Genomic DNA, 24,386 nt, shown 5'->3' on the forward strand with positions numbered 1-24,386 from the left:
TCAGCAGCTTAGGCAGCGAGGAAATGCTCACCAAGTCCTGGAGCTCTCACTCCAGGCTGATGGAAGAAGTTAGGGCTGAAATCTTGGTCCTTGGCCTTCCCACACCCCTCATCATGGAGAAGGTTTGGAAGACCACTTCCTATTAATGGGGGTGAGGGGTGGAAGTATGCTTGGCAGAGGGTGCAGAACTTCTGTCTCTAGAAGGCCACAATGAGGGCTCTCTGCAAGCAGCTGTACTGCTAGGACTCCACCTTTTCTGCAAAGCTGTTCAGATGGATGATTCCCTCTGAAATCTCATTACCCTAGCTCTGAGTGGCTGGAGAGACACTCGTGATGTAGCTGGTTGCTATGTGCCTACCCAGGAAGGTTAGAGTTCTTCTAAGAGTGGCACCAAGCCCTCTTGCTGAGGAAGCCTGGTGTGGGGCATCATCAGGACAGTGCTGGAGGACTGTGCCAAAGGGCCATGCCACAGGAGCACTCTTCTGTTAGAGTTCAGAAAGACCTAGGAAAAACTTCAAGTCATGAATCTCAGAATATTCTGTTGAATACTAGAATGCTTAAAATTTATCTGCAACATTTAGTAAGTGTTTGAAGAGAACTGGTGAATCAGACTTTCTTTCTGTACCTAAAGAAAATAAAAACATTTGGTTTTCCTGGAAAGATTTAAGCTCATCTTACAAAATACTCTACCAGCCATCTCCATGGGGATTGGAGAGGTGGTCTTGAGCCCGAATGCAAGTATTAGAGTTTCTCCCTGAATGATTGCTTCAAGTATACTGCATTACCCACAACATACCCTAACTGTCCTTGGTTTTAGGACTCATTAGAGAATGTTTCACTGGTGATTAGTCTGCTCAAATTGTGCTCTTTTCTGTAACTGTTTTTGGCACTCTCAGCCTCTGTGTTCCAAACACTGCTGGTCTCCTGGTTTTGGCTGGGATAGACTTAATTTTCTTTTCAGTCACTGGTATAATGCTGTGTTTTGGATTTGGTGTGAGAATAATATTTATAATACAGTGACGTTTTTAGTTGTTGCTGGGTAACATTTATACTAAGGCAAGGACTTTTCAGGCCCTTCCAGTGAGAGGGCTGGAGGGGCACAAGAAATTGGGAGGCGACACAGCCAGGGCATCTCACCCAAACCAGCCAAAGGGCTATTCCATACCATGGGATGTTATAATCAGTATACGATCTGTGGGGGGAGGGTTGGCCAGGGCGGGCCAACCGTTGCTCAGGGACTGGCTGGGCATCAGTCAGCAGGTGGTGAGCAGTTATATTTGGCATCACTTGCTATTTTTTTTCCTTTTGAATTTCATTCCTCTTTCCCTCTCTCTCTCCTTTTTATTACAAATATGTGGTGGTTATTATTATATTTATTTTTATTTCAGTTATTAAACTGTTCTTGTCTCAACCCACAGGTTTTACCTTTTTCCTGATTCCCCTCCTCATCCCACCGGGGCGGGGGGGAGGGAAGTGAGCAGGGAGCTGCATGGTGCTTAGTTGACACCTGGACATGTTCACACCTCTTGATGACTTAACTGGTTGTCTGCATAATTCGGCTCTCTATTCTCTTGTTTGGGTCAAAAGATTGGTTACATTTTACCTACTTGTTCTAAAACAAAAAGTAATTAAAGTTCATAGGCTTATGCTAACAGTTACCCTAACTAGGCTTAACTCATGCGAGCTGCTATGCAGTATGATAGAGAAAATACCTGTTGTAAGACCTAAAGAAATGAATTTGTTTTAAAATGTTCAAAGATATTTTTTTCTTTAAAATAACAGTCTGTTTAATTTTTATTACTTTGATGACCCTTCAGGATATAAAAAATGTAGACATAGATTGCTTGATTTTTCTTAGATATTTGGATCTTATATCATCCCAAGATGATATTCATGGCACTCACCTGCCACTCAAGTTATTGAGCCCAGCACAGACAAAAAGTCAACAGCCTTGTTGTGATTTGCTTTATAATGAAAGAAATAGCCACAAAGGTCAAGGGTAGGTAGGATGAACTTTAGACTACTTGTCTGGAAAATGAACTGATCTAACTAGTCAATGTGATTACAAATACTTGATAATACTCTTAGAAATTTGCATTTTTTTCCTGCAGCTCTAGGGGCACAACACACTTATGCAGAGGTGACACCTAGTCCGTCAAGTGCCATATTTGTATCTATAGCACAAAACAGCTTGAAATTTCTTTTCAAATATAGGAGGTGTGGCAAAAATACTGAATGTGAATAAAATAAAGCCGGTATATATGGTTCTTTGACAGACAGACCTCTATTTTTTTCATTAAATACTGTTCCATTAGCTTTTTGTTTTGTAAATTAAATGTGGTATGGAAGTTATCCCACAAACCAGGTAGATTCACTGCATCTTTCACACTTCCACCACACTTTGCAGTTCAACACACTTTCCATCTTTCACATGCACACAGACTGCTTTTTGTAAAATGCTTGCTGTATGCAGGTTAAGTGGGATCTGTGGAATGAAGGATGATGTAATCCCTTTACAGTTGTGACATCCTAATATACAATGGATCACAACAGGGTTAACAGATCCACACTGCTTGCCTTTTCTGCCTTTGACTATTTATTGTACAGTCTCCTGAGAAAACTGAAAGCAAATTTGTTCTCTGGGTTATTTTCTAGATGTGGCCTGTTGGTTAACAATGCTTTATTACCTCTCAAGGTTAAGCCTCAACAAGAGGATAAACTTTACATATACAGACAATTGCCATTATTTGCTCTAAATAACAAAGAATGGAGAATTTACAATCTTAGGTATCAGAAATAAATTACTATATGCTATATATACACCCAAAAGCCTGCCAAGAAAGGCTTTGTATCGCTCTGTACTCCCATCAGTACCGGCTGACGGGTGTTCCAAAGTAAACACAGGCTCTGCCTCGGGGTTCCCGGGTAAGAGAACTTTGTTGCTGTAGCTGTAGCAAGGAGGCAGAGCGACAGAAGTTCAGCTCTCCATCCACACTGGCTACTACTGGAGTAGTAGGGCAGGTGCACATTTACAGCTCTGGAAGAAGCCTGCCCTGGCAGAGCCATGCCTGCACAGTGGGAAGCTTTGCCACGGCAGGTGCACCCCTCTGGGTGGGACGCAGCACCCTGTGGCGTTGCCCAGCCTGGCCCCCGCGCTGGCAGCACTGCTGCACCCTTGGCCACTTTTGGGCCCACCGAGTCCTGCTGCCACATGTTTACCTGTTGCAATCAAACCCAATTTCTCCAGCAGTGTTGGCTCAGTTAATACATTTTTTCAATTGTTTTCCATTTTTAAATTATTTATTTACATAATAAATTAATTACACATGCACATGAAATCACGAGTTCTATGTTTTTCTGCCCATCAGAATAACTTAAAGTACACTCATTCAGGGAAGAAGGCATTCACGCTGCTTAGCTGTGGGAATCTGACTTTCTTGATGGAGAGACAAAGAAAGCAAAAGAAAAATCTGAAAATATTAACCCTGAGAACCAGAGGGATGCTGGCAGGATGAGCATAGCACCACGGAAAAGGATCAGTACTGGGAAGGGCTCTTTGTGCAACGCTTTTGACTCTACTGTTGAGGCCTTTTCACATTAATTTGAGCTATGAGTAGGTATTATTGTAACTGATCGAGTACACTAATTGTTTGGCTTGCACAGGCTGTAAGAGCTGACCCCAGCCTGCTGAAGCTGGGCTCTGAGTATGTCTGTGGCACTGAACTGAGGAGGTGGTAAGATAGCTTTAAGGTTTCTTTGACTGTTAGGGAAAACTTCACCATTTTTTACATGAGTTGAAAATGACCCCTGTTTTTATCTAGATTTTAAGGTTAATCAGTGTTTCCAATTTGAAACTGGACACTGGATGAAACACACCTTTCTCATACACTTTGTTTCAAAGTTATTAGGAAAACCCCTATGTTCAGTGGTACTTTGAGCAAGAAATTAGTAAGTACAAGGTAAGCCTACACAGGCCACAAACCAGTTCTCAGATTCCAAATACATTCTTTAAAACATTTTTTATGATATGGTTATTGGATCCATTGTGGTGCATCACAAATAAAAAAAAAAGGATAGTAACTTAAATATGGGAAAACATAGAAAGTGAAAAAGAAATGAAGAATAAATCACAACATACAGTTTCTTATTGATGAGGTAAGAGAACTTCAAGCTTTATTTTTTATCATCTTCTACACAGAACTGAAATTGAATTAGTTTTGAATATATGGACAATCACAAGAAGCTGCTTTGAGTTAAATAATTTTACCTAAAAAAAGTTTTCTATTTTATTAAAATAACATTACCTTCAGAATCCTCAGGGAGGCAGCACTTGCTCCTCTTTGTACCTTCACGGCTAAGTCATTCCCATACATTTTCAATTCTTGGACCTTGTCTATGTGCTGCCTACATGCTGTTTTATTTTCGGGCTTTAATATACTGTGAATCACATAAAACCTCTGGTGGGAGAAATCCTACCAGCTTGCAGAGAAAATCTACCAAATCAGAAAATAATATGCCAGATCTACAGACAGGCTGATAGTGTAAGAGGCATCCATCTCTGTATTTGTGCTCATGTTTGTTATAAAGAAGGGGTATATGGAGGTCCAAAGAGATTCAGAAATTACATTAACACATGTAGAAATCTTGTCTTCAGGCAGAGATTTGCTGTTGGGCCAATATTCCAGCAGTGTAATGAAGCTGCCTGCTAATATCACATCACAGCTGAAGCAGGGAGCAATTACACAATCCCAGAAGAGCCCTAACTGAACAGAATACATTTGTCCCCAGCATGCTGAGATTTTAAAAAACCAAACCAAACCAAACCAGTTATTTCCTCTGCAATCAACAGAGAATCCACCATCATCGACAGCTCTCTGGAGCCAGGCTCATGGCTGTGTATGAAGCCCAAGGAGATAGGTTGCACCAAGTACCAAGCTGTCTCCTGCTTGATGTTTAAACCATGTCTGGATTCATTCTCTCCCAGCCAAAGCATGCCAACAAAATGCAGGTTTTATCGGGAAGGCCCAGGCCATTTTCTGCAGCAGACATTTAGACATCCCCAGGGCGATGTGGCAGCACAAGGAATTGCAGCCACCTAGGACCAAAATTCAAAATAATATCAACCCAGGCCATCTGCATAAATATATCCCTTATTTTCTTTCTGGCTCCCATTAAGCACCTATTTGCTTCATTACGCTCCAGAATGTTCTTTGAAAAAATTCAATAAAGTGGGTTGCATTGGGTACAGTAGATGGGCTCAGAACACCCAAAAGCATTAACATTTCATGGATCTAGAAAACCTTGAACAATTAAACAAGGTTCAGAATTTTGCAGTTGGAGACCTCAGCCTGCTCAGCCTGGTAACACTGGTGTTACAAAGCCTGCCTCTGAAGAAACACTTTCTCCATAGTCTGAGAGCTTTTTGATAGCAGTCTCCAGCTTTTCTTGAAAAGTTAGGGAGGGTTGGAAGAATGTGAAGCTGTATGGTGATATTCCAATGCGATTTAACCATGTAATTTCATCTCCTTGAAAACATATCTGGTTTCGCTTTGTACATGCAATTTCATCAGTTAAAATGGAGAGCAGAGCATGTAATTTCATTAGTCATTTCAAACAGGAAAACCTGTGACTGCTTTGGCTTTTTTAAAGTGTCTGCTTCAGCAATTCTTTTTGTTCACTGCAGGCAGGTGAAAGCAGAAGCTAGGAAAGACATTACATCAGTTTTAGAGGGTTTGATAAAATAACTAGAACTTAATTTTAATTAATCTGAGGTTCAGACCTTTCTTTTTTATCAAGACAAACCAAGAACGAATTCACACCAGAAAAGATTTGCTACTATACCTAGAAAAGTAGAATCATCCCGGAAAATAATCGCATAACAGGCCAACAAAAAACAGTAGCTTAGCTCAAAGATGCTGCCTTTTGTAGAAAAAGAGTTAAAAGGTATCAATAAAACATATAACTTCTAAAAGCATATATAAAAGCTATCTATGTCCCAAATTAGTATTCCAGCAAAGGACTGTATGTCTGAGCGTACAGTGGAATGACTCTGCCAATACAGCATGCTGGGATACAGACACTAAGAAAAGAACTTCTAGTATAAAGGCAGCTATAGAAGTAAAATACATCGATCTGATTTTTCCTAGAATAATTTAATCCAGGATCCTGTTCATCTACACACAAAGACATAGAAGTTAAACTGCTCCCCAGTATTTACAACAGGCTTCTCTTTCTGGAGTACATCTGTCAAATACCTGATAACACAGCTATGAAGTCAGAAGCCTGTAGTACGGAACTGTCCCCAATAAATAAATGATTGCACGTGTCTACTGCTTCCTTTTATTTGGGTGGGGAGAAGCACTAGGGCTGAGTATTTTAACCTGAGATCTGTTCTAACAGCTAGCATTTTGTCTCAAAGGGCCCGAGATTGCTGACATTCATCTCTTAGCAGTTGAGGCGGCTTTTCATGTCTTGGTTTAGGAATAGAAGGCGGCACGGAGCAAGTGAAAACCTGAACATTCTCTGATACACATCGTTTGGGACAGGCTACATGGTCAATGTTCATGTGAGAACACAAGAAAGCAAAAAATCTACAAATACTGATAGAAACCTCAGAATCCCTGTTTTAATGGACCAAGTATTTTACACAAAATAGGATTTTAGTATTTGGAATATGTACGTGGATGAGAAATTTACTTATGCAATTTCTAATTAATGAGGATTATACAGTTAAAACTTTACATATGATGAAAATAGCTATACTTTCGTCACCTATTTCTGGACAGCAACATTTTACAGCTCTTTAAATACTGTAAATTTGACAGTGTGTGTGGGAGGTACAAGTGTTTTTATATGAGTGATTAGTGTTTAACAGGTATTAACTATTCTGCTTTTGCTTATTCATATGCAGTTTGATTGGACAGTATTGAGTAACAACAGAATTAAAATCAAGCTCACATTCCAGTACATGAAAAAAATACTCAGTCATATTAGTAGAACAGAAGATTTTTTCATGTAAATGGCTTTGTGGGTGGTTTTGTTTATTTTTTAGTTTCTAAATGACTATAGCTGTAGATTTTTGGTCATAGAAAACTCTGGTATTTCCCCAGAAAATTTCATGTACTTCAAATGTCAGTGTTTTATAGAAATTCTAAAGGCAACATGATTTTCTGTTTTGACCTTTTTATGATCAAAAAAGGAGAAGAGGCTGACACCACATTAAAGGCCTGGCAGAGTCTGGGTCCCGCTACAATGAGAATCCGTGTTAGCAAAGCTCGCCTCTTCATATGGTTACAACCAGGGGGTGGAAAGAGAAGTTTTCAATGGATTTTTAAGACTAACTCACTAGCCCCCAGGGTATACCAGAAAATTCTGGAGAGATGCAACATACCCTCTTTCCAGTGGCCAGAACTGCAGTGTTATGGGCAGCTCATTCAGTGAAATGACCTCATAGGTAATTTCCTCCTGCCCCCCGCCCCAGCAGCATTTATATAAGCTAGAAACAACGGTTAAGTGCTATTTAAGACCAACAAGGACACAATGGAGTTTGCTTCTTTTATTACGAAAGATACAAAAACACAGAGTGTAGTGAAGCTATCATTAGAAATGTGAACTTTTTTTGAACCAACATTCTATTTACATACACAAAATTCCCCAACTGGAACAACATCAAATGTGAGACACATTATCAGAATATACCATATACACAAGTTCAGAGATTTAATATCTCTGTTACTCTATACATGATTGTTACACAAGAAGTCAATTCCTACCTGTCTTACACAACTATTTTAAATTAAGTTTATGAGGACTACTCAAGAAGAATCTGGGCAAAGTTCTGCTGTTTGAATGGTTACTTTATAAATACAGTACAAAATCACAGAGCTGGCTTTTCAGCCAGGCTCAATCTTCTGTGGTGTCAAACAGTCCATGCTCCAAATTGATGGGAGTAAAATAATGGAAACTATTATTTATTTTTATTGACATCAAACCAGAAATACCTCAGGCATCACAAATGTACTGGTTTTCAGATCACTGATCAGCTATTAGGAAAAGCAAGTCTTTTTATTTATTTTTTTAAAACTCTTCCCTCAAACAGAAAAGCCAATTAAAATACTTGAGCTTACTTTGTGTGAGCAGACATTCTGTTAAAAGAATAAAAGAGGACACACCACTTTGTATTGTTTTTAACTGGAACCAACTACTGCTTAGTAAAATAAGGCACTTCTTCCTTTAGATCAGTCCACTTCCCTACATTTTAGTTTATCTCCATTTTACACAGACAGGTGATTTCAGCTATGCCACTTGTGACAGCAGAAGGGATGTTGTTAAGAACTGTTGCTCTCCAAGCATGGATGGTCTCAACAATACCTTCTGGATTGCTTGCACCCAAGTCACACAGTGAATATACGGCTGCCAGCTGCACACCCCAGGGAACACCTGCGAAAAGTTAACACAAACCAGCTTATAGATGCTTTGATATGCAATAAAATGGTGTTGGGAAACCTGAATCTAAAGAAACTATCAGTTCAAGAACTGGAATTAAAATACATCAGCAACAGGGATGCCTAAAACCAGAAAGAAGAGAGATGACAACCTGCACGCAAATTGCCCAACATCTGATTTTATACTAGCCCTTTCCAGTTCTCTAAATTCAGCAGGTTTTCAGTATTCAAAGGGCATAAAAGATCTGAGCATGTAGTCATTTTACTCCAATTAAGGGTGATCAGACTTTCATGAAGTCAGGTTTACACAGTCTGAAATAGAGACAGACATATAGCACTCGCTCGGAAGAACTTGAGATTGCAAGGAAAAGCAGCTATACAAATGGTTCAAAACAGCTCCCTAACATCAGCCAATGCTTCACTGCAAAATGTACTTAACATCCAGAATAACTGAGCAATATAAATCTCTGCTGCCCTAATTGCCTTGCATTGTCTCAGCCAGGAATTTGGGCTTCTTGCAACCCTCTCCCAATACAACGATCCTGCTAGGAGCAAGCTTTGGCATGAGCTGCTTAGGTAACAAATTAGCTATTACTGTTCAAGTGAAGATGGCCCTTTAAGTTCTCTGAGGCTGATGTGCTGTCACATGCAGTGTAATTCCAAGGTGGCTGAAACTCTCTCAGAATTGTTCTGCGTCTCAAACAGAAGGTAATACACATGCTTCATTAACTTTGGAAGAGAACGGGACTCGAACTGAAACCTGTTTGTACTGTTATGCACCAACAGAGCGCTGCACAAGCAGGCTGTTTTGGCGAGTGTGTCTCATTTTGTGCATGTTCTCCTTACAGAACAGAAGGCAAAACTTCACACTGCAGATGTTACAGTAAAGTTCCTCTAAATAAACATTACCTTCATCTTTTGCATGCCGTACAAACAGTCCAATTACAGAACTGACATTCTTCACCGCAGCAAGACATCCTTCCTTCAAACCTATTTGGCCCAATCGACCTGAAACAAAAAAAGGTTACTACATAGTAACGTTTAGACAGTCAACTTCCTAATTTTCAGACTTGCCGACTGTCTGTTGAAGCATCTTAAATCACAAAAACTAGTCATTCTTGTTACCATGTTGTCTTGGGAACAAGAACTGTCCTGTTCCTTTTGTGACTAAAGGCCCCAAGCCATTTTTCGTCAGATTGAGCCAACCTCCTGCAGGTTTACAATTTCCAAGTATAAAACTCTCAAAGAACCCAATTTCTGTTTAGCAAACAGTATTATATAGCCTACATACTGAAAAGATCTATTGAACTTTTCTATTTACCTTGAATGCCATCTAGATCCCAAATAAATGAAATCTAACTTAAAATTGCAGGAAGAGGTATTATGTTGCACATAAAACCTTATTTTATACACTTTGCTATAAAGTATATGTAGCTACAGATATCTTCATTTTAAATACATGAAACATGTTGGTATTTGTTATTGTGAAATCAGAGTAACATCTCTCAAAAATTAAGTACATACTTTCTGCAGGCTGACAAACAGAAAATATCTCCATAGGACTATAAAAGTTTGGCTTTTAAGGTAAAATTTTTGAAGAAAGTGGAGACAAAAAAAAAAAAAAAAAAAAAAGAGGGCAAAAAATACTCCAATTCACTTTCCAGGCAGGCTGACGCTTTCAAAGAACATACTTACACAAAGCAGAAGTTCAACAAGAATTTGGATTACGTACCAATTAGCCTGAGTGTCAATGCTATAACACTATCAGGAACGGATTGAGCAGTTTCATGCCCCTTTCTCTTTTTTATCCATTTATCCATGGATGGCCAAAGCACTTTGCTGTGGAAGACAAATTAATTTGACAATCTGGTACTGCATGAAGGGGTGGTACAGTATTCGTACCATAATGAATGCAAATAGTTCCCTTGTTTACCATGTATTCCCATAGCTCCACTTGCACCTTTAATTCACCTTCTAGGGAAACTCTTTACTATTCCAAGCATCCACAAATCTGAACAATGTAAAGGTTTTAAACCCAAGTAATGAAAGGTAAATTTCTGGTGCAATCACTCCTCTTCAGAATAGTATTGCTGCTCATCTTTCGTTCATTTCCCTGCAACGTTCTGCACCTCTACCTAAAGTCAAGAACTTACTCCGCTGACTTTATAGATGTATATGAAAACACATTACTTTTAAATGTCATGCTGAGATGTTATGCCATCTTCTTATATGACTGAAAATTCACAGTTTGCATGTTACAAGTAGGAACTGATGCTTGTTTTTAAATCTGAAAGAACCCAATAAGACTTTTTTAATCCTCAAAATGATGTTAATAAATCTAGTTAACCCGTTACCAGCAAAACTCCACACTATCAACTCTGTATGGCTTAGTTAAAACGACATACCTTTCACTGAAGCTAATATGTATTCATTTCAAAAGTATGTCACCAAAAATAACCCCCTATTTGAAAGCATGGAACTTGTATAAAAGACTTGATGATGATCATACATTATTTGCATTTACTTTATACTCAACAATACGTTATGTCATAGTTACACACATGCCGTACTTTTGCAAATTATACTTGTTTATGTAACCTCTGCATAAAAAATGGGGGCTGCCAGAGCAGTGTCAGTATCAAAATGAAGTCTTTCAAACCACGTTAATTGTGGTAGCAGTCCATGCGCTGGATTACAGGATTCAAAGAAAATTCAATACATTGAACCTCAGTATTATAATTATTTTAGAATTAAAATCAGACTGAAACTGGTATAGTACACTAATAGTCACATTTCACTTTCAGCGCTGAAGGAGAGCTATTTACACATCAAAAGTTCCACCCTCATTTTCTAGTGATGGTGGGGAAGGGAATTCAACAGTTAAATCCAGAGGAAGACAACCAATCATTTTGCTTTGTTGACTAACAACCCACCTGAACATTTTCCACAATTGTCCACATATACCTATTTTAAAGCAATTCTTTATTAGAACAGTTCAAACACTGTTAATTTCTTGGACCGGTACCATAACATGCTGTATTTCCTCATTGATCGCTCATTCTGTCTTAAAATAAGGCACACAAACACATTTGTCTAGGTCTCATCAGATTAAAACGTCCTCATTTCTATGTTTCTATGCAATGGTTTACTATATTAAAAGCTAAGTCACAATGTCTCAAATTTGAAAGAAAAAACCAAACAAACGAAAAAACCCCGATACAAAAACAAAGCACAAAAAAACTACACATGAAAACATGTGAAAGAACTGCTTGCCATCATACCTTATAACATTGTCATGTGTCCAGTCCCACTTCAGGTGGGAGCAGAGTAGATCAACAGCAAATACATACTGCCAAGCATCTTCACTCAGATCTTCTCCATATTGCTCACTTAGCTGGAATTCTATTTTTGGACATGACTGCATTTCTAAAAGCAGGTTTGAGACCATAATACCAGCATCTAAAGAGGAACTCTGGAATTTTAGAAGGTGATTATCTTAATGCATGAAAAGTTACCAACCCAGAAACAAACTTTTTACATATATTTGATTATGACTGTCCACAGTATCTTACACCATAAATTCAACTTCAGGTTTGACTTAACACAAACAAAAGGAGTACATAAACCAAAATCTTCATGTAATCAGTATTTTTCTTGAGTAAAAGGAGAATTTGAAAAAAAACCAACCAAGCAATAAAACTCACAAACCCTCCCCCTTCTCTCCTCTCAGGCACCCTCTTCTTGCCTCCTACAATTTGATGATTTTTTTTTTTTACCTCATTCATTGATCTCAGTGAAGCTTGAATGTCAGAGAAGTGTTTTCCAGTGCAAGAAGATTAGACTAATCCTGCTCACTTTGTAAGTTGGTTTTGGTTTGGGGGTTTTTTTAATTATTTTCTGATGCTGAAATCTGTTACTGTTTGTTGTTCATTAAGGGCTAATTTCCAAGCAAGTACTCCAATAGCTGAGGTAGTAATAACTGAAAGCATGTCATGTGAAACAATTCTGTTAATTAAATAGCTAGGACAAGCAAGAAAGTTTAAAAACAAACATCCTTTCAGTATCTGAACTACTACAAAAAAGTCTAGGCTCATCACATACACACTGTGAGTGCTTAGCGTATCTTCTCCGTACAAAAGCTCGTATAATTGGCAAGTGCTGCAACTCTGCAAGTCACTGAAACGGCATAATTTGACCAAGAAATAAAATACCCATCCGACATGAGCTTTACTTGCACAAGTAGAATAATTGTCTCAAAAAATTATATGTATGACAGACTGTCGACCACAATCCACTTGAAATTTGTCCCTGTATTTCCACTTAAGTAGAGTACATCTTACAGATAGGATGATGTCATCTGCTATCATCAATATAGAAATTCCTGAGATCCTTCTCTCTAGCTGCAGCAGCTCTCATATTTCATAAGGATCCATAAAGAAGGTAGGCACTGTGTATGCACAGAATTAGTATTTCCAGGAACATTTACTGAGACATACATGCAACTGTCAGCATGGGACTGAAAGCTGTAACCTAATAGAATGAAGAATACAAATTCTTTGCTAAATGGGATTGCATTAAGCTTATGTGAAGAATGTACCCTCTGAATACCAGAGCTTAGTGCTACATCACAACTGTGATGTAATCCAAAGAAACATATACAAATCCATGCATTCTTAACTCACTCCACTCCACTAAATCAGGAGGTTTAGAGGGGCTGTAATTCCAGTGGTAACATACTAAATTCAGGGCTGGTTTTGAATCTAAAACAAAATTTTTAAAAAATCATCATGCTTCTTCCAGTGGGTGCACCACCTAAAGCCCATGCTGACAGCAGTAAGCCTAGCTGCAGTCCCCAAGGCAGCGGTGGAACAGCACGTTTGGATGGGGAATAGGTGATCTATGAAACACAATGATTTTGTTCACTTGGTATTTACAGAACTATAGCATTTCTACCAGGCAAGCCTGGCGCTGGTACGCAGTTTTCAAAACTCCTGGGGCCCAAGCCTTCAAGCAAATCACAAGCCTGCTACACACATGCCTCCTCCAGAAGCAAAGTACCCCCAGCTTTCCATTTGCATGATGTAAATTTGCTCCCACCGACATTGTGTGTCTCAATTTTTCCTCTTCGCAACATCCTTTTCAGGATGGCAGTATGTGCCTGCTGAAAACCGACAGAAATTAAATGACTCATCCAAGGGCTCAAAGACTTGAAGTCAAATTTCAGAAGTCCTTAACACCACACTGGTCATCCTTCTTCTGCCATCACTACACTTTTGTACTGATGATGCCAATTGCTTATGAAATTAATAGGCTGATTATTGTTTTTTGGTGATAGATGGGTATTTACAATCTACCTCGCAGAAAGATCATGAGTAAAAAGAGACAGGCTCATCCTGAAATTAACTATAATAAATAATTAAGTATTACACAGAGACAAACCCAATACATATTGAAAAACCCCAACAACAACAAACCACCTCAAAGAACCTCAAAGTCACAGTTTCATAGAGGGACAGAATTCCCTAGTCCAAGAACATGCCAGTCAAAGTTTAAAAACTGTTGACTTTTCATGTTTAATAGAGGGATTAGCATTTAACAGGGAAAACCAGAAAAGTGTTGTATTCTAGCAGGGTCTAGACAACCCGAGGGCAAAGGCCTGAAGCAACACTGGTTGTGGAACTGTAACCGACGCCATGGCAGGGTCACAGGGTACCTCCACACCCTCCCCCAGTATGCTGCTTGGTTTGATTCGGCCAGCAAAGCAACCACTGCAGACACAAGCTGCCACGGAACACAAGAGCAGACATTACCTGTTCCCAGCTGAGATAAGCGCTCATACAGGCCAGCATCTCGCTGCTTGCACTCTGCCTGACAACTAATTGCATAGCTTTGTTAATTGCACCTTGGAAGACAAATATGTCAGACCATATGTTTGTGATAAATAAAATCATTTTTTCGGCGTCTGGAAAGTCTAAGAAGAAAAAAAACAGAACAAAGTAAATTTTTAACATTTTAAAAAAAAAGAAAGATACTTGGGCATTAAAAGCTAGTACGCGCTTCAGCAGGTTAACTGGGAAAGAAGGCATAGAAGTCACATAATGACTGCAGCCCAGGGAAGGGGAGTCATACTAGCACATCTCAGTCCTGAGATTAAATAAGAAAAAAAGGCTCAAGAAAAAAAAAATAAAATCACCACTTCAGCTACCACCCCCATTGTAATTTCATTCTTTTTTTGTAAGGAAAAAAAAATGAGCAGGCTTCATTGGACTTCAGTGTGCAACAACAGTGCAAAAGGACCTATTATTTTGCATTTTGAGGTTGGTCCCCCCCTTCATCCTTCTTACTGCACTTTAGTTCACTAAGTAGAGTGGTCTTGGAGCACTGAAACTGGATTCTTTTAGGATGAAATTAAACTGGAAGATGCACTCCAGAAGCCTACCTAATATACTCTAGCCACAAACAAGCACTCTGATCCCTGGATCAAACCAGTGGTAGTCCAAAAGAAAAAAATACTCCCGAGATGTGTAATAATGTGAAAATCAGGTCTTCAGCAAAAATCCACAGTGCTCGCTAACACTTTGCACCCGTACAAGCACGAAATCCACATGAAAAAAAATAAACTTTGCTAAGAACTTTCACACAAATAAAGTATGAAAACTGATGTCGCTTAGCGATTTTCCCAGACTCTGTCAGGGAAATTATATGTTATACAAGTTGTAAGTGAGCGCGTAAGAATGATGCACGTCAAAATTTTTATTTCCACAGACATTAAAAAAGTGAAACCTCATCCATTACATTAATTCCAGTATCTGACAACTACATGTCCAGAACTATATGAGTAAGAGAGGAGAGTTCCAGGCCATCAAAGGGAAGCTAACAGTCCCTTCTGAACACCAAAGCAGAGATCTTCACAGCAAAAGTAATTACGATAAAACATGAGTGTGTAGACTGCAAGCACTAACAAGTAAATTGGAATAAGCGAGAAGTAGATACAGCTTCTGTGCATGAAATGCAATACTGCAATACATATGCCTGAAATACTACTTCCACTATAAAAAGCTACAAAAAACAACAAAAACTGAAAAGCTACGTGTCTTCCCTCTTCAATTCAGCATAACTTCTACATTTTTAGAAAGACCTTAAGAACTAGACAACATATGAGAATACATCAAATCAAGAAGCTTTAATGGATTCACTGAGCATAAAGAATTCACAGAGTTCCACCCAGTCTCCTGGATGGACCTTCTCTGCTTTGAAACCCCTTGTCACGTAAGAATGAACTTTTTTTTTTGTCAGAACAAGGACTGTTGCTAAACTGGAGTTATCTACATGCTGCAACTTGAATTGCCCGCCGATGAATTTGGAATGCTTGAGACTCACCCAGTGATGAGTAAGAGTTAAAGGGGCATCAAAAGAAGACAAGTTAAAAAAAAAAAAAAGGAGGGGAACAGAGGAGGGGTAAAAGGAAAAATAACAAAAGAAAGATAACAATTTAGTCATTTAAGTCAGAATATGTGAAAGAAGAACAGAACAAAAAAGGACAGACAAGAAGAGAACAGATGACAAGTCTAACGCAGTGGTACTGACTCTATAGTCAATTTGGCAATTGTGTAGCTAGCACATCTCTCATGCTTCATGTTGGCATAATTCTAATAGGAATTAATATATGAAATTACATGAAAAAGAAAACCCTAAAAAGAATGCATTGTAATCAAACAAAAATAAACATATTTTAACAAAACTCAAACAACCCTTAAGGTGTATTTACAGCTATTCACACTCAAAATATAACAATAAAAGCACAGGACAACCACAACAGGAATTTATGCAGTTTGAAGTATAAAACAGAAAATCATTCAACAAAAATCTGCATTTACGTACTGAATTTTGGATCTTACCCAAAAAAAAGAAGGAAAAAAAGGGGAATGTTTAACATGTGCAAGAGCTCACAAAAAGACAGAGTACCGAGGTACTGCAAATGAAAGGCTTAACCATTAATTTAGACTAAGAGAAAGTACCTGACAAGTAATAGTTTGTGACATGGTGCAGCACTGAAACTATTAGCATGAAAAAAGTGAAAGAAGAGTTATGATGGACTACATGAAGGACAGAAAAACAGCTAAGAAAACAGAAATTCCAAAAAGAACCCAGGAAAAAAAACCCCAAACAAACAAAAATATTGCAATCCAACAAAAAGAAGATAATTAAGAACAAAATAAAATCCCAATCCTTAATAAGATAAAAAAAAAAGAAAAAAAAACAGGGATGTTATATAGAAAACAACCAACCACTAAGTGAAGCAAGCAAAAGTTGTAGCATTTTGCTCCTCAGTGCTCTTGAATTTTAAATTTCAAACACAGATACCAATACACTGTTTTGAGCCCTGGACAGCTTGGTATTTTCAAACCAAGCGAAGTCCTTCCAGAACTAAGACAGACTCTTAATTTAGCACAGCGATAGTATGTATGTATGTATTACCTTTGCTACTGGGGCGGGGGGGAACGATGACACGGTGAGAAAGGGAACCAAAATGAAAAAAAAAACCTCACAACCAAGGAGGACTTTAGATAATGGGAAGTAATAAAACTTTAAGGAGGACACGTTGTACAAATGCACTGGTTTTGATCAAGGTATTCTCCAACTCCTGACACTATTTTAAGCCAATACATGTTTTTAAATCACACTTGCTTTATGAATCAGTGCCTACTCAACTAAAATAAAAAAATGCTACTAAAAGAAAGTACAAAATTCCCTGGAATCACATTATCATTTTGGAGATTGCAAGGCAAAAACTGAAAGCACAGAGAATCCTAAATAAAATATTTATTTGGAAAAATTAGTAGACTACTAAGACCCCAGGTCTGGGGACCAAACCCAGGACCAAACTGACACAGACATATGGAGGAACTGTGAGATGGGAAATTTTTCTACAGTAGTCTATACTTCTGCACTACAGAAAAAAGTTCCAAGGAAAATATCCCTTTTACAGCATTTTTGTTTGTTTTTATAAACATAATCATTCTGCAACACTACAGCAAAGATACATGGTATATTTAAGATATGAGACCACTACGCCATACTATACCTTCTTTAAGTAGGCTATAGCAGAAAAGGCGGGCTCTTTCCATATCTCCCAGCTGTCGACAAATTCCTGTATAGACTCGACACAGAGCCTGATTGAAATTGTAGTTCGTGGCATTCTTCTGAGCCTTGAGTTTATTGAGAATAGCATGCAGCAAGGACTCTGCTAAATGCTATAAGGCACAAAATGTATTGTTAGCCTACTATAGACTTGAGAATATTTGGTAACATTATAATAGTATGACAAGTAAAAACCCCTACTATCTTATTTGCAAGCATGCTGTTTGCATACATGTAAAAATGCAGAAAAGTAAATCAGAGGCAACCAGCAAAAGAAAAAGAGTGAGGAACAACCTCCCAGAATAAACATGTCTTAAATAGATGCAGAATAGGGCTACTATTACTTAAAAATAAATTGTTTAGTTATGTGATGAAACACTATCTTCCTCAAACAAAAAGTGAGGAGAGCAATAACGACAGGTAGAGGAACCCCGGTAACATAACCGGAGCAAACGGAGCGCTGACTTGGCTGACCCAGAGCTGCTATAGGAGGACACACAGCCCATTGTCCAGGTAAGCCTTAAGAGATGAGCCCACAGCAGCCTCTCCCCAGATCACTTTACACAATGCAGGAGGTGGGGAGGGGGTGTTACTCTCTACAGTAACATGAGACTCAATATGAGATGCAAGGAAGGAGAATATTGCGACTGTACAAGACTTAGTATAGGATGTTTAGAGGGTGGGCTAAATGTGGGGAACAGAACGAGAGGCTCAGAAGCCAGGTGCTGGGGAGGCTACAGATTTAGACTGGGTACCTGCAGATACTGGGGAGCCTGAGTGTTGGCCTCATGAGGAACCAGAAGGTCCAAGCCAGCTACCTGAAAGACCGGGGATCTGAGGGTCAGATGCAGGTAAAGCCATAGCTCTGGACCAGCTACTGGAGAGATGCGTGTGTGCTTCTGTGTCTGCAAGTATGTCGGTGCTTGAGACAAGTGGGGAGAACAGCAGTCACGTACTGGATATACTGAGTATCTGATGTTAGCTACTGGAGGGATCCATACAGTCTGCCTATATGTATGTATGTATTTTCCACTACCAGGCTTTCACCCTGATCAGCCAGAGAAGGAAACAAGATGACGTGTGCGTTGCATGTATGTGTACCTCTGAGGAGTATGTACTCAGTACGTACTCAGCCTTGCTACTGGCTGGACCTGGAAACATAAAGCTGCTGCAGCCTTCCTTCTTGTTACAGGGAGTTACAGATTTGGCAACTCCTAACAAAGATGACCTGACAACTTGGAAGCAACTTTTGCAGAGAACCTAATTACATTCAAGAACTGACACGGCAAAATGATATCATGCATCAGCTGGTGAACTGCTCTGTTACAGACAACTTTTCTATGAGAAAGATGGCAATTTAAGACAGATTTTTCAACCCGGATTCTAAGCAAGTTCTCAGAAACAAATTAATGTAAGATTTTTCCAATACAATTCATTGGAACAACCTGATGTAGAATAATAAAGGGAAACATGGAATGAAAGGGTATGTCACTATTGTATATACAATGTCGTTTACCGTAATTGAAAAAATAAAAAAAGGTAATCGAACTTCGCACTTTTAGAGGAAATCATTCTACAATTGTAAATACTATCAACTACAAGGAAATGATGCAAAAGTAAAGTGGTTTACACACACATCAGGAAAGCAAACATATTCACAAACGCAGCTTGGCATCTTGGACACACCACTGAATCGTAATTTCTTGTGAAGTTCTATGTCTTCTCGAGTTATACAAGTTTAGATGTGTGATAACCTTTCAAGACTACCCTCCTGCACTACAGACTGCCTGAACAATTGAGAGTTCAAAGACTCATACTCTTTTCATCTGAAATCATTGTTACAACACAAAATCAAAAGTTATGCTACTTACCTTGTTTTTAATACCAAATTCATAGACAACTTCTTTCTCTTCATCTCTCATTATTGGAATCTTTGAGATATTACCAGCATACATATGACCTTTAATAACTGGTAACAAGTCAAAACAGGATTCAGCAATCTTCTTCAATGCCAAAGACACTTCCTGGCAGTCAGGATCAATAGCATTCTTTACTGGTAGTGATGCTTCAACACTGGAACTCTGTGCTGAATCACTGATTTCACAGCTTTTGTCATGGAAAGCCTCCTGCACCTCAGAGGTTGTATTTTTAGTATTTCCAATAGCAGCAATATCACTGGGCTCCAGCTTTGGTGGTTCACTGTCCAACCTCAGTCTCTTTGCACTTCTTGGCATAGACACTGGCAACAAGGTCCGTTTTTCAAGCTGATGTGATGAGCTTGAAAACAATTGCTGATTTTGCATATCTTTGTCTTGATCTTTGCCACTATCGGATTTTAAATTGCTCCCAGTTTTCACAAAAGCAGTTGATGTAGACGCAATTTCTTTGAACCCACCGATCTGAGCCACAGATCCTGGCAGACTTTGGCTGTCTGAAAAAGCACATCGGTTAAGCTGAATATTGCCTTTCAGTATGTTTAATGTCCTTGCTCTGGCAGACAGCTCAGGATACATAGTGTCCAAAATTTTCACAGAGTTCTCCTGAGGAGCACCTGGAGCAGTACTGTCAGCTGCCAATAGAGGTAATCTTCCTGGGACAGGAAGGGCATGCTTTGGAATAGAAGTACAAAACTTCAAAGGTGAGGAGTGAATCCTTCGACCTACTGCCATTTCTGAGGGTGAGGGAGGAGAAAATAAAAGAGCAGATTTTACTGTTGGAGTATCTGTTAATGGAGACATGAGAGGAGGAACAGGAGTTTCACGTAGTGGGGATATCAGGTCCTCAAGAGGGGAAAGCAAAGAGGCTCGACCAGCAGAGGACATCACTGGGGACATGGTACATGCTTTTGGAGGAGTAGCAATCAAAGGCAGTAGCAAGGGGGGCAGAGGAGGCCCCATCTCTTGCCTGATTTTATTTATAGTCTCACTTGAGCATTTTGTTGGCACAGAAGTATCAGCATTTGCAAGAACTGGCTGAGTTGGTTTATCTTTGAGAGTCTTTATTCTTCTTTTACCTTGAAACAGCCTCTTGGATAGCTTGGCATGCATCACCTGGGCAGCCGTCTTGGTGGAAACAGTCAAGATTTCAGATGGTTCTTGCTTTTTGCGCTTCAATTTATTGCTCTCTTTGAGAGCAACATCCACACAAGACTCTGTCTCCAACACACAGAGCTTCTCAAATACTGGTTTTTGTGGCTCAGAAGGCTGCCTAACTGTCTGACAACTGCCCTCTACAACGGATACGTCTGGATTTGGGAAATACTTGACAAAAAATGTTTTTGTACTGCTACCATCTAGGATAACATCAGTGTTGTTTTCTCCTCTATTGCAATCAGTGCAAGTCTGATTATGCTCTTCAGACATGGTGACCTGCGTATCAACATCGTGTAGTAGACTCTGCTCCATATTTGACTCAAGTTTTTCATAATAATTTTCTTCTAAGGAACTGCCAAGTGCTAACATTCCTGTATTTAGTTTACTGGTTTTTATACCCAGTCTGCTAGTTTTTGAGAAACTGGTTAGCTTGTGGCATAGTGGCGATCTATTTTTTGAAGCATTTTGCATCACAGGGTTTTCTTTTGATGTCCCAGTTTTTAACAGATTTTCCACACCATCATTGATGCATTCAGCTCTGTTAGAGTCTACCATGCAATTGTAAGCACCCTCATTATTTTCAGAGGTTACTAACAGACACTCACTTTTCGAAGAGGCCAAGTCTCCCTCCCCAACACCACTCAATAACTCATTTGCAGTATCTGGAGAGCTATTAGTTTCACGGTGTGTATCCACATCCACCACAGAGTCTGCTCTTAGATGGCTAACTGCCAAGGCATCTCCTGGGTGCGTTGTTGAAGGAAGTTCACATACTTGGTCATCACCATCAACAACTGCACCAGTTTCCAGAGCACCCACTGCAATTCTCCTGGAAGCTCTCAGTTCCTTTCTGAACACAGGAACACATTCAGAACATTTTGCACATCTAACTTTTTGTATAGAACAGTCTTTCTCTTCAGATTCATTGCTCTGCTCTGACATATCAAAATAATTTTTAGACCTTTTTATGGCATTTTTCCCAGCTGCCTCAAAACTACTCAGTTCTTTGCTTTCTACCCTGGCTGTTGGCGAACCAGTTCTAGAAGGATCTGTTGTAACCTCCCACATAGAAGTCCTGCATCCTGATTCTTGACAATCAAACTTTCGGAGAAGAGAAATATTCTTATTACAAGAATCTGCATCCAGGATCTGTGATTTGACAGATGCCTGAGGTCCTTTATCTACTGGCTGTTCCTCCTCATCTAAAATTTTCACTTCATTTTTGTGTATGTATCCCCTCTCAGAGCAGTCCAGTTCTTTGCACATGTCTTTTTCAGCAGACAGGATCTCATCACCCTCTTCCAAGCTTTCTGAAGAACAGTTAAATGCACTACCTGCAACACAATTTTTGTCCCCTTTGCTTTCCCATGTACAGGAAAAAGCATCCTTTTCCATGAAATTAGTTTTAGCAAAACTGACAACTTTCTGAAGACTGAAATTTAGATCAGGAGGCATTGTGGATTCCAAGCCAATTCCCAATTGCACAGAAGAATCTGTTTCTTCAGCATTTATACAGTCCAACTCCAAGTCCCCTTGAGAAGAAAAAGCCAGGTCACTATTAAAATCCATTTCTGAAGCAGGCTGGCAGATGATCTCTGAACTGCTATTTTTCTTCACAACATTCTCCTCCCAGTTAAACGAACTGGAACAAGTCTCAGTCAACAATTCTTTACTTTGTTTATTTAATTCCCCTTTTATTTCATCACATTTAACATTTTCAGTTACCAAGAACTGATTCAGAGGTTTTGCATACTGTGCCTGAGCTACTAAGACAGATTCAATGGTATCCACTCTTTCTAACAGCTCACTGCTTTCCTCTCCAAAATGTTCTGGATTAACTTTGAATTCAGTCTGAGATTCAAACACTCCCAAGTCTTGAGATTTGGACAACCCATGTTCCAATGTACTACACAGGTTTTCAGGTTGTTTTATTTCACCTTTTATTTCTGTCAAATCTAACACAGAGGATTCACACTTAGCTACACTGCTTTCTGTATCAATAATGCCTGCCATCTTCGGTAGCACAAGTATACTTCCCAAGTCTGATTTCCCCTGCAGTAAATTACTAACATTTTCTTCCTGGTGTGGTTTGCCTTTTAAATATACCTCCTCCTTTATATCTACTAATTCTCCATTTTCTACACTATGGCGTAGCTCTGATGGTTCAGCTATTTCTAGAACACTTTCTCTGTTAAATTTCATGGCTAGTTCAGTCGTCTCGGGTCTGGTTATAGTAATGTCTTCCGTTCTGAGCTGTTCATCCTCCTTTGGAAAGGCTGACAAAGCAGCCCCCTCCATACCTTCACTTTTGTCTATATCATCCATACTCAGTAAATTTCTGATTCCTTCTATAGCAGATACAGATAAGTAATGTTTAGAAACCTTAACAGTCTCTGGTTTGCGTTCTCTGTCCGCTTCATCTTTTACTGTCTGTACACATTGCTTCTCCAGTATCTCTTCATTGTCACGGTTTAATTCAGAGGACTGAGAGTGTGCAGAGATCTCAACAGCTCCAGCGTCTGCCTCAGTCTCTATAATTATTCTCTCCCCAGTGTGCTGCATCATTAGTTCTTTAGGACACTTCACTTCAGGGAAGGATTTTGAACTACTGAAATCAGACAATACATTTTCAGACAGTTCTCTCTCGTTATTTGCCTCTACAGAGAGTCCTTTCACCTCTATTGCAGCTGTTATTTCCTCTCCAATTATCACTTGTTCTATGTCTTCCCCTACATCACTTGCCATGTTAGTCACTTGGATTACGTTTTTTGATTCATTTTCAACCACTTCATTCTGTATCAACACATCAGATTGCTCCTCAGAATCTTCATTTTGAAGCATAATACATTGCTCAGATGGCAAATGAGCAACATTTTGGGGAACAGAAACTGCCTTGGGAGTTTCTCTCTCTCTTGATAATCTATCTCTTTCTGATTTCGTTAATTCACCATGCTTTTCATGTGATTTTTCATAAGCAACAGCTCTAATTAAGATTACATTCTCCTCTGTTTGCTCTGCTTCACTACATTTTTCCATCTGATTCTGAGGCTTGAAACTGTTTAACATAAAATCAGCTGAAGAACAACCCTTTTCACTGTGCGTGTCCTCACTATCTCCTTTCTGTTCTTTGATGGCTTCCGATTCATGTGCTGTTGCATCAGTTAGTTCTCTCTTCTCAGTTTCTATATTATCAGAATTCTCCAAGCAATCTTTGTTAGTTTCCATGTTTGTAATTAAAGTAGCAACTTCAGCTTGCTTTGTTTCAGCATCTCTCTCCTCCTTGCTTGACATCTTTGGACCAATATGAACATTCTTTTCATTCCAACTTAGGCTATGTGAGATTTCTGCATCAAGGCCATGCTCACATGATTTGCTCTGTTTGCTGCACTCCTCGTTGAGGCTGAACACATCACAACTCTGATCTTGGTCATCTTGTAAAATATCCTCCACTGCAGAAGCACCGCAATCAACTTCTTCATCACTGGAACCTGTGATTTCTCCAAACAATATATCCTTTAACAAAAAACACCAAGTTAATATTCCAAAGCCTGGTATCAGTTTTAAGATCTATTTCTCTAAAAAAATACACTGGTGGCCCTGATATGCAGTAGTTTTGAGAGATTAAGGCTGAACAGAATTATATCCTTCTCCATCACTGTTCTTCATAGCAAATGGAACGTACCTCTGCAAAAAGGCAGAGACATCATTA

General features: G+C 39.1%; 1 protein-coding gene across 5 annotated transcripts in view; it reads right to left on the reverse strand.

Annotated features, from left to right (window-relative positions):
• Positions 1-7,540: 7,540 nt before the first annotated feature.
• Positions 7,541-24,386, reverse strand: part of ICE1 (interactor of little elongation complex ELL subunit 1) — a 39,373-nt gene continuing 22,527 nt past the window's right edge. The window contains exons 14-22 of one of the 5 annotated variants that reach the window (XM_080382097.1): positions 23,561-24,190; positions 19,457-23,527; positions 18,341-18,403; positions 17,530-17,698; positions 14,255-14,415; positions 11,726-11,916; positions 10,177-10,283; positions 9,354-9,452; positions 7,541-8,439 (exon numbers count right to left, since the gene is read on the reverse strand). In XM_080382097.1, the coding sequence (XP_080238223.1) occupies positions 8,258-8,439; positions 9,354-9,452; positions 10,177-10,283; positions 11,726-11,916; positions 14,255-14,415; positions 17,530-17,698; positions 18,341-18,403; positions 19,457-23,527; positions 23,561-24,190 (5,673 nt within the window). In that variant the 3' untranslated portion in view covers positions 7,541-8,257. Of the gene's footprint in view, positions 8,440-9,353; positions 9,453-10,176; positions 10,284-11,725; positions 11,917-14,254; positions 14,416-17,529; positions 17,699-18,340; positions 18,508-19,456; positions 24,191-24,386 lie in introns of those variants that run through there. The other 4 variants (XM_080382096.1, XM_080382098.1, XM_080382099.1 and 1 more) reach the window with 4 other exon arrangements.

This window comes from Falco punctatus, assembly GCF_963210335.1.
Source record: "Falco punctatus genome assembly, chromosome: 4".
Classification (NCBI taxonomy): Eukaryota; Metazoa; Chordata; class Aves; order Falconiformes; family Falconidae; genus Falco; species Falco punctatus.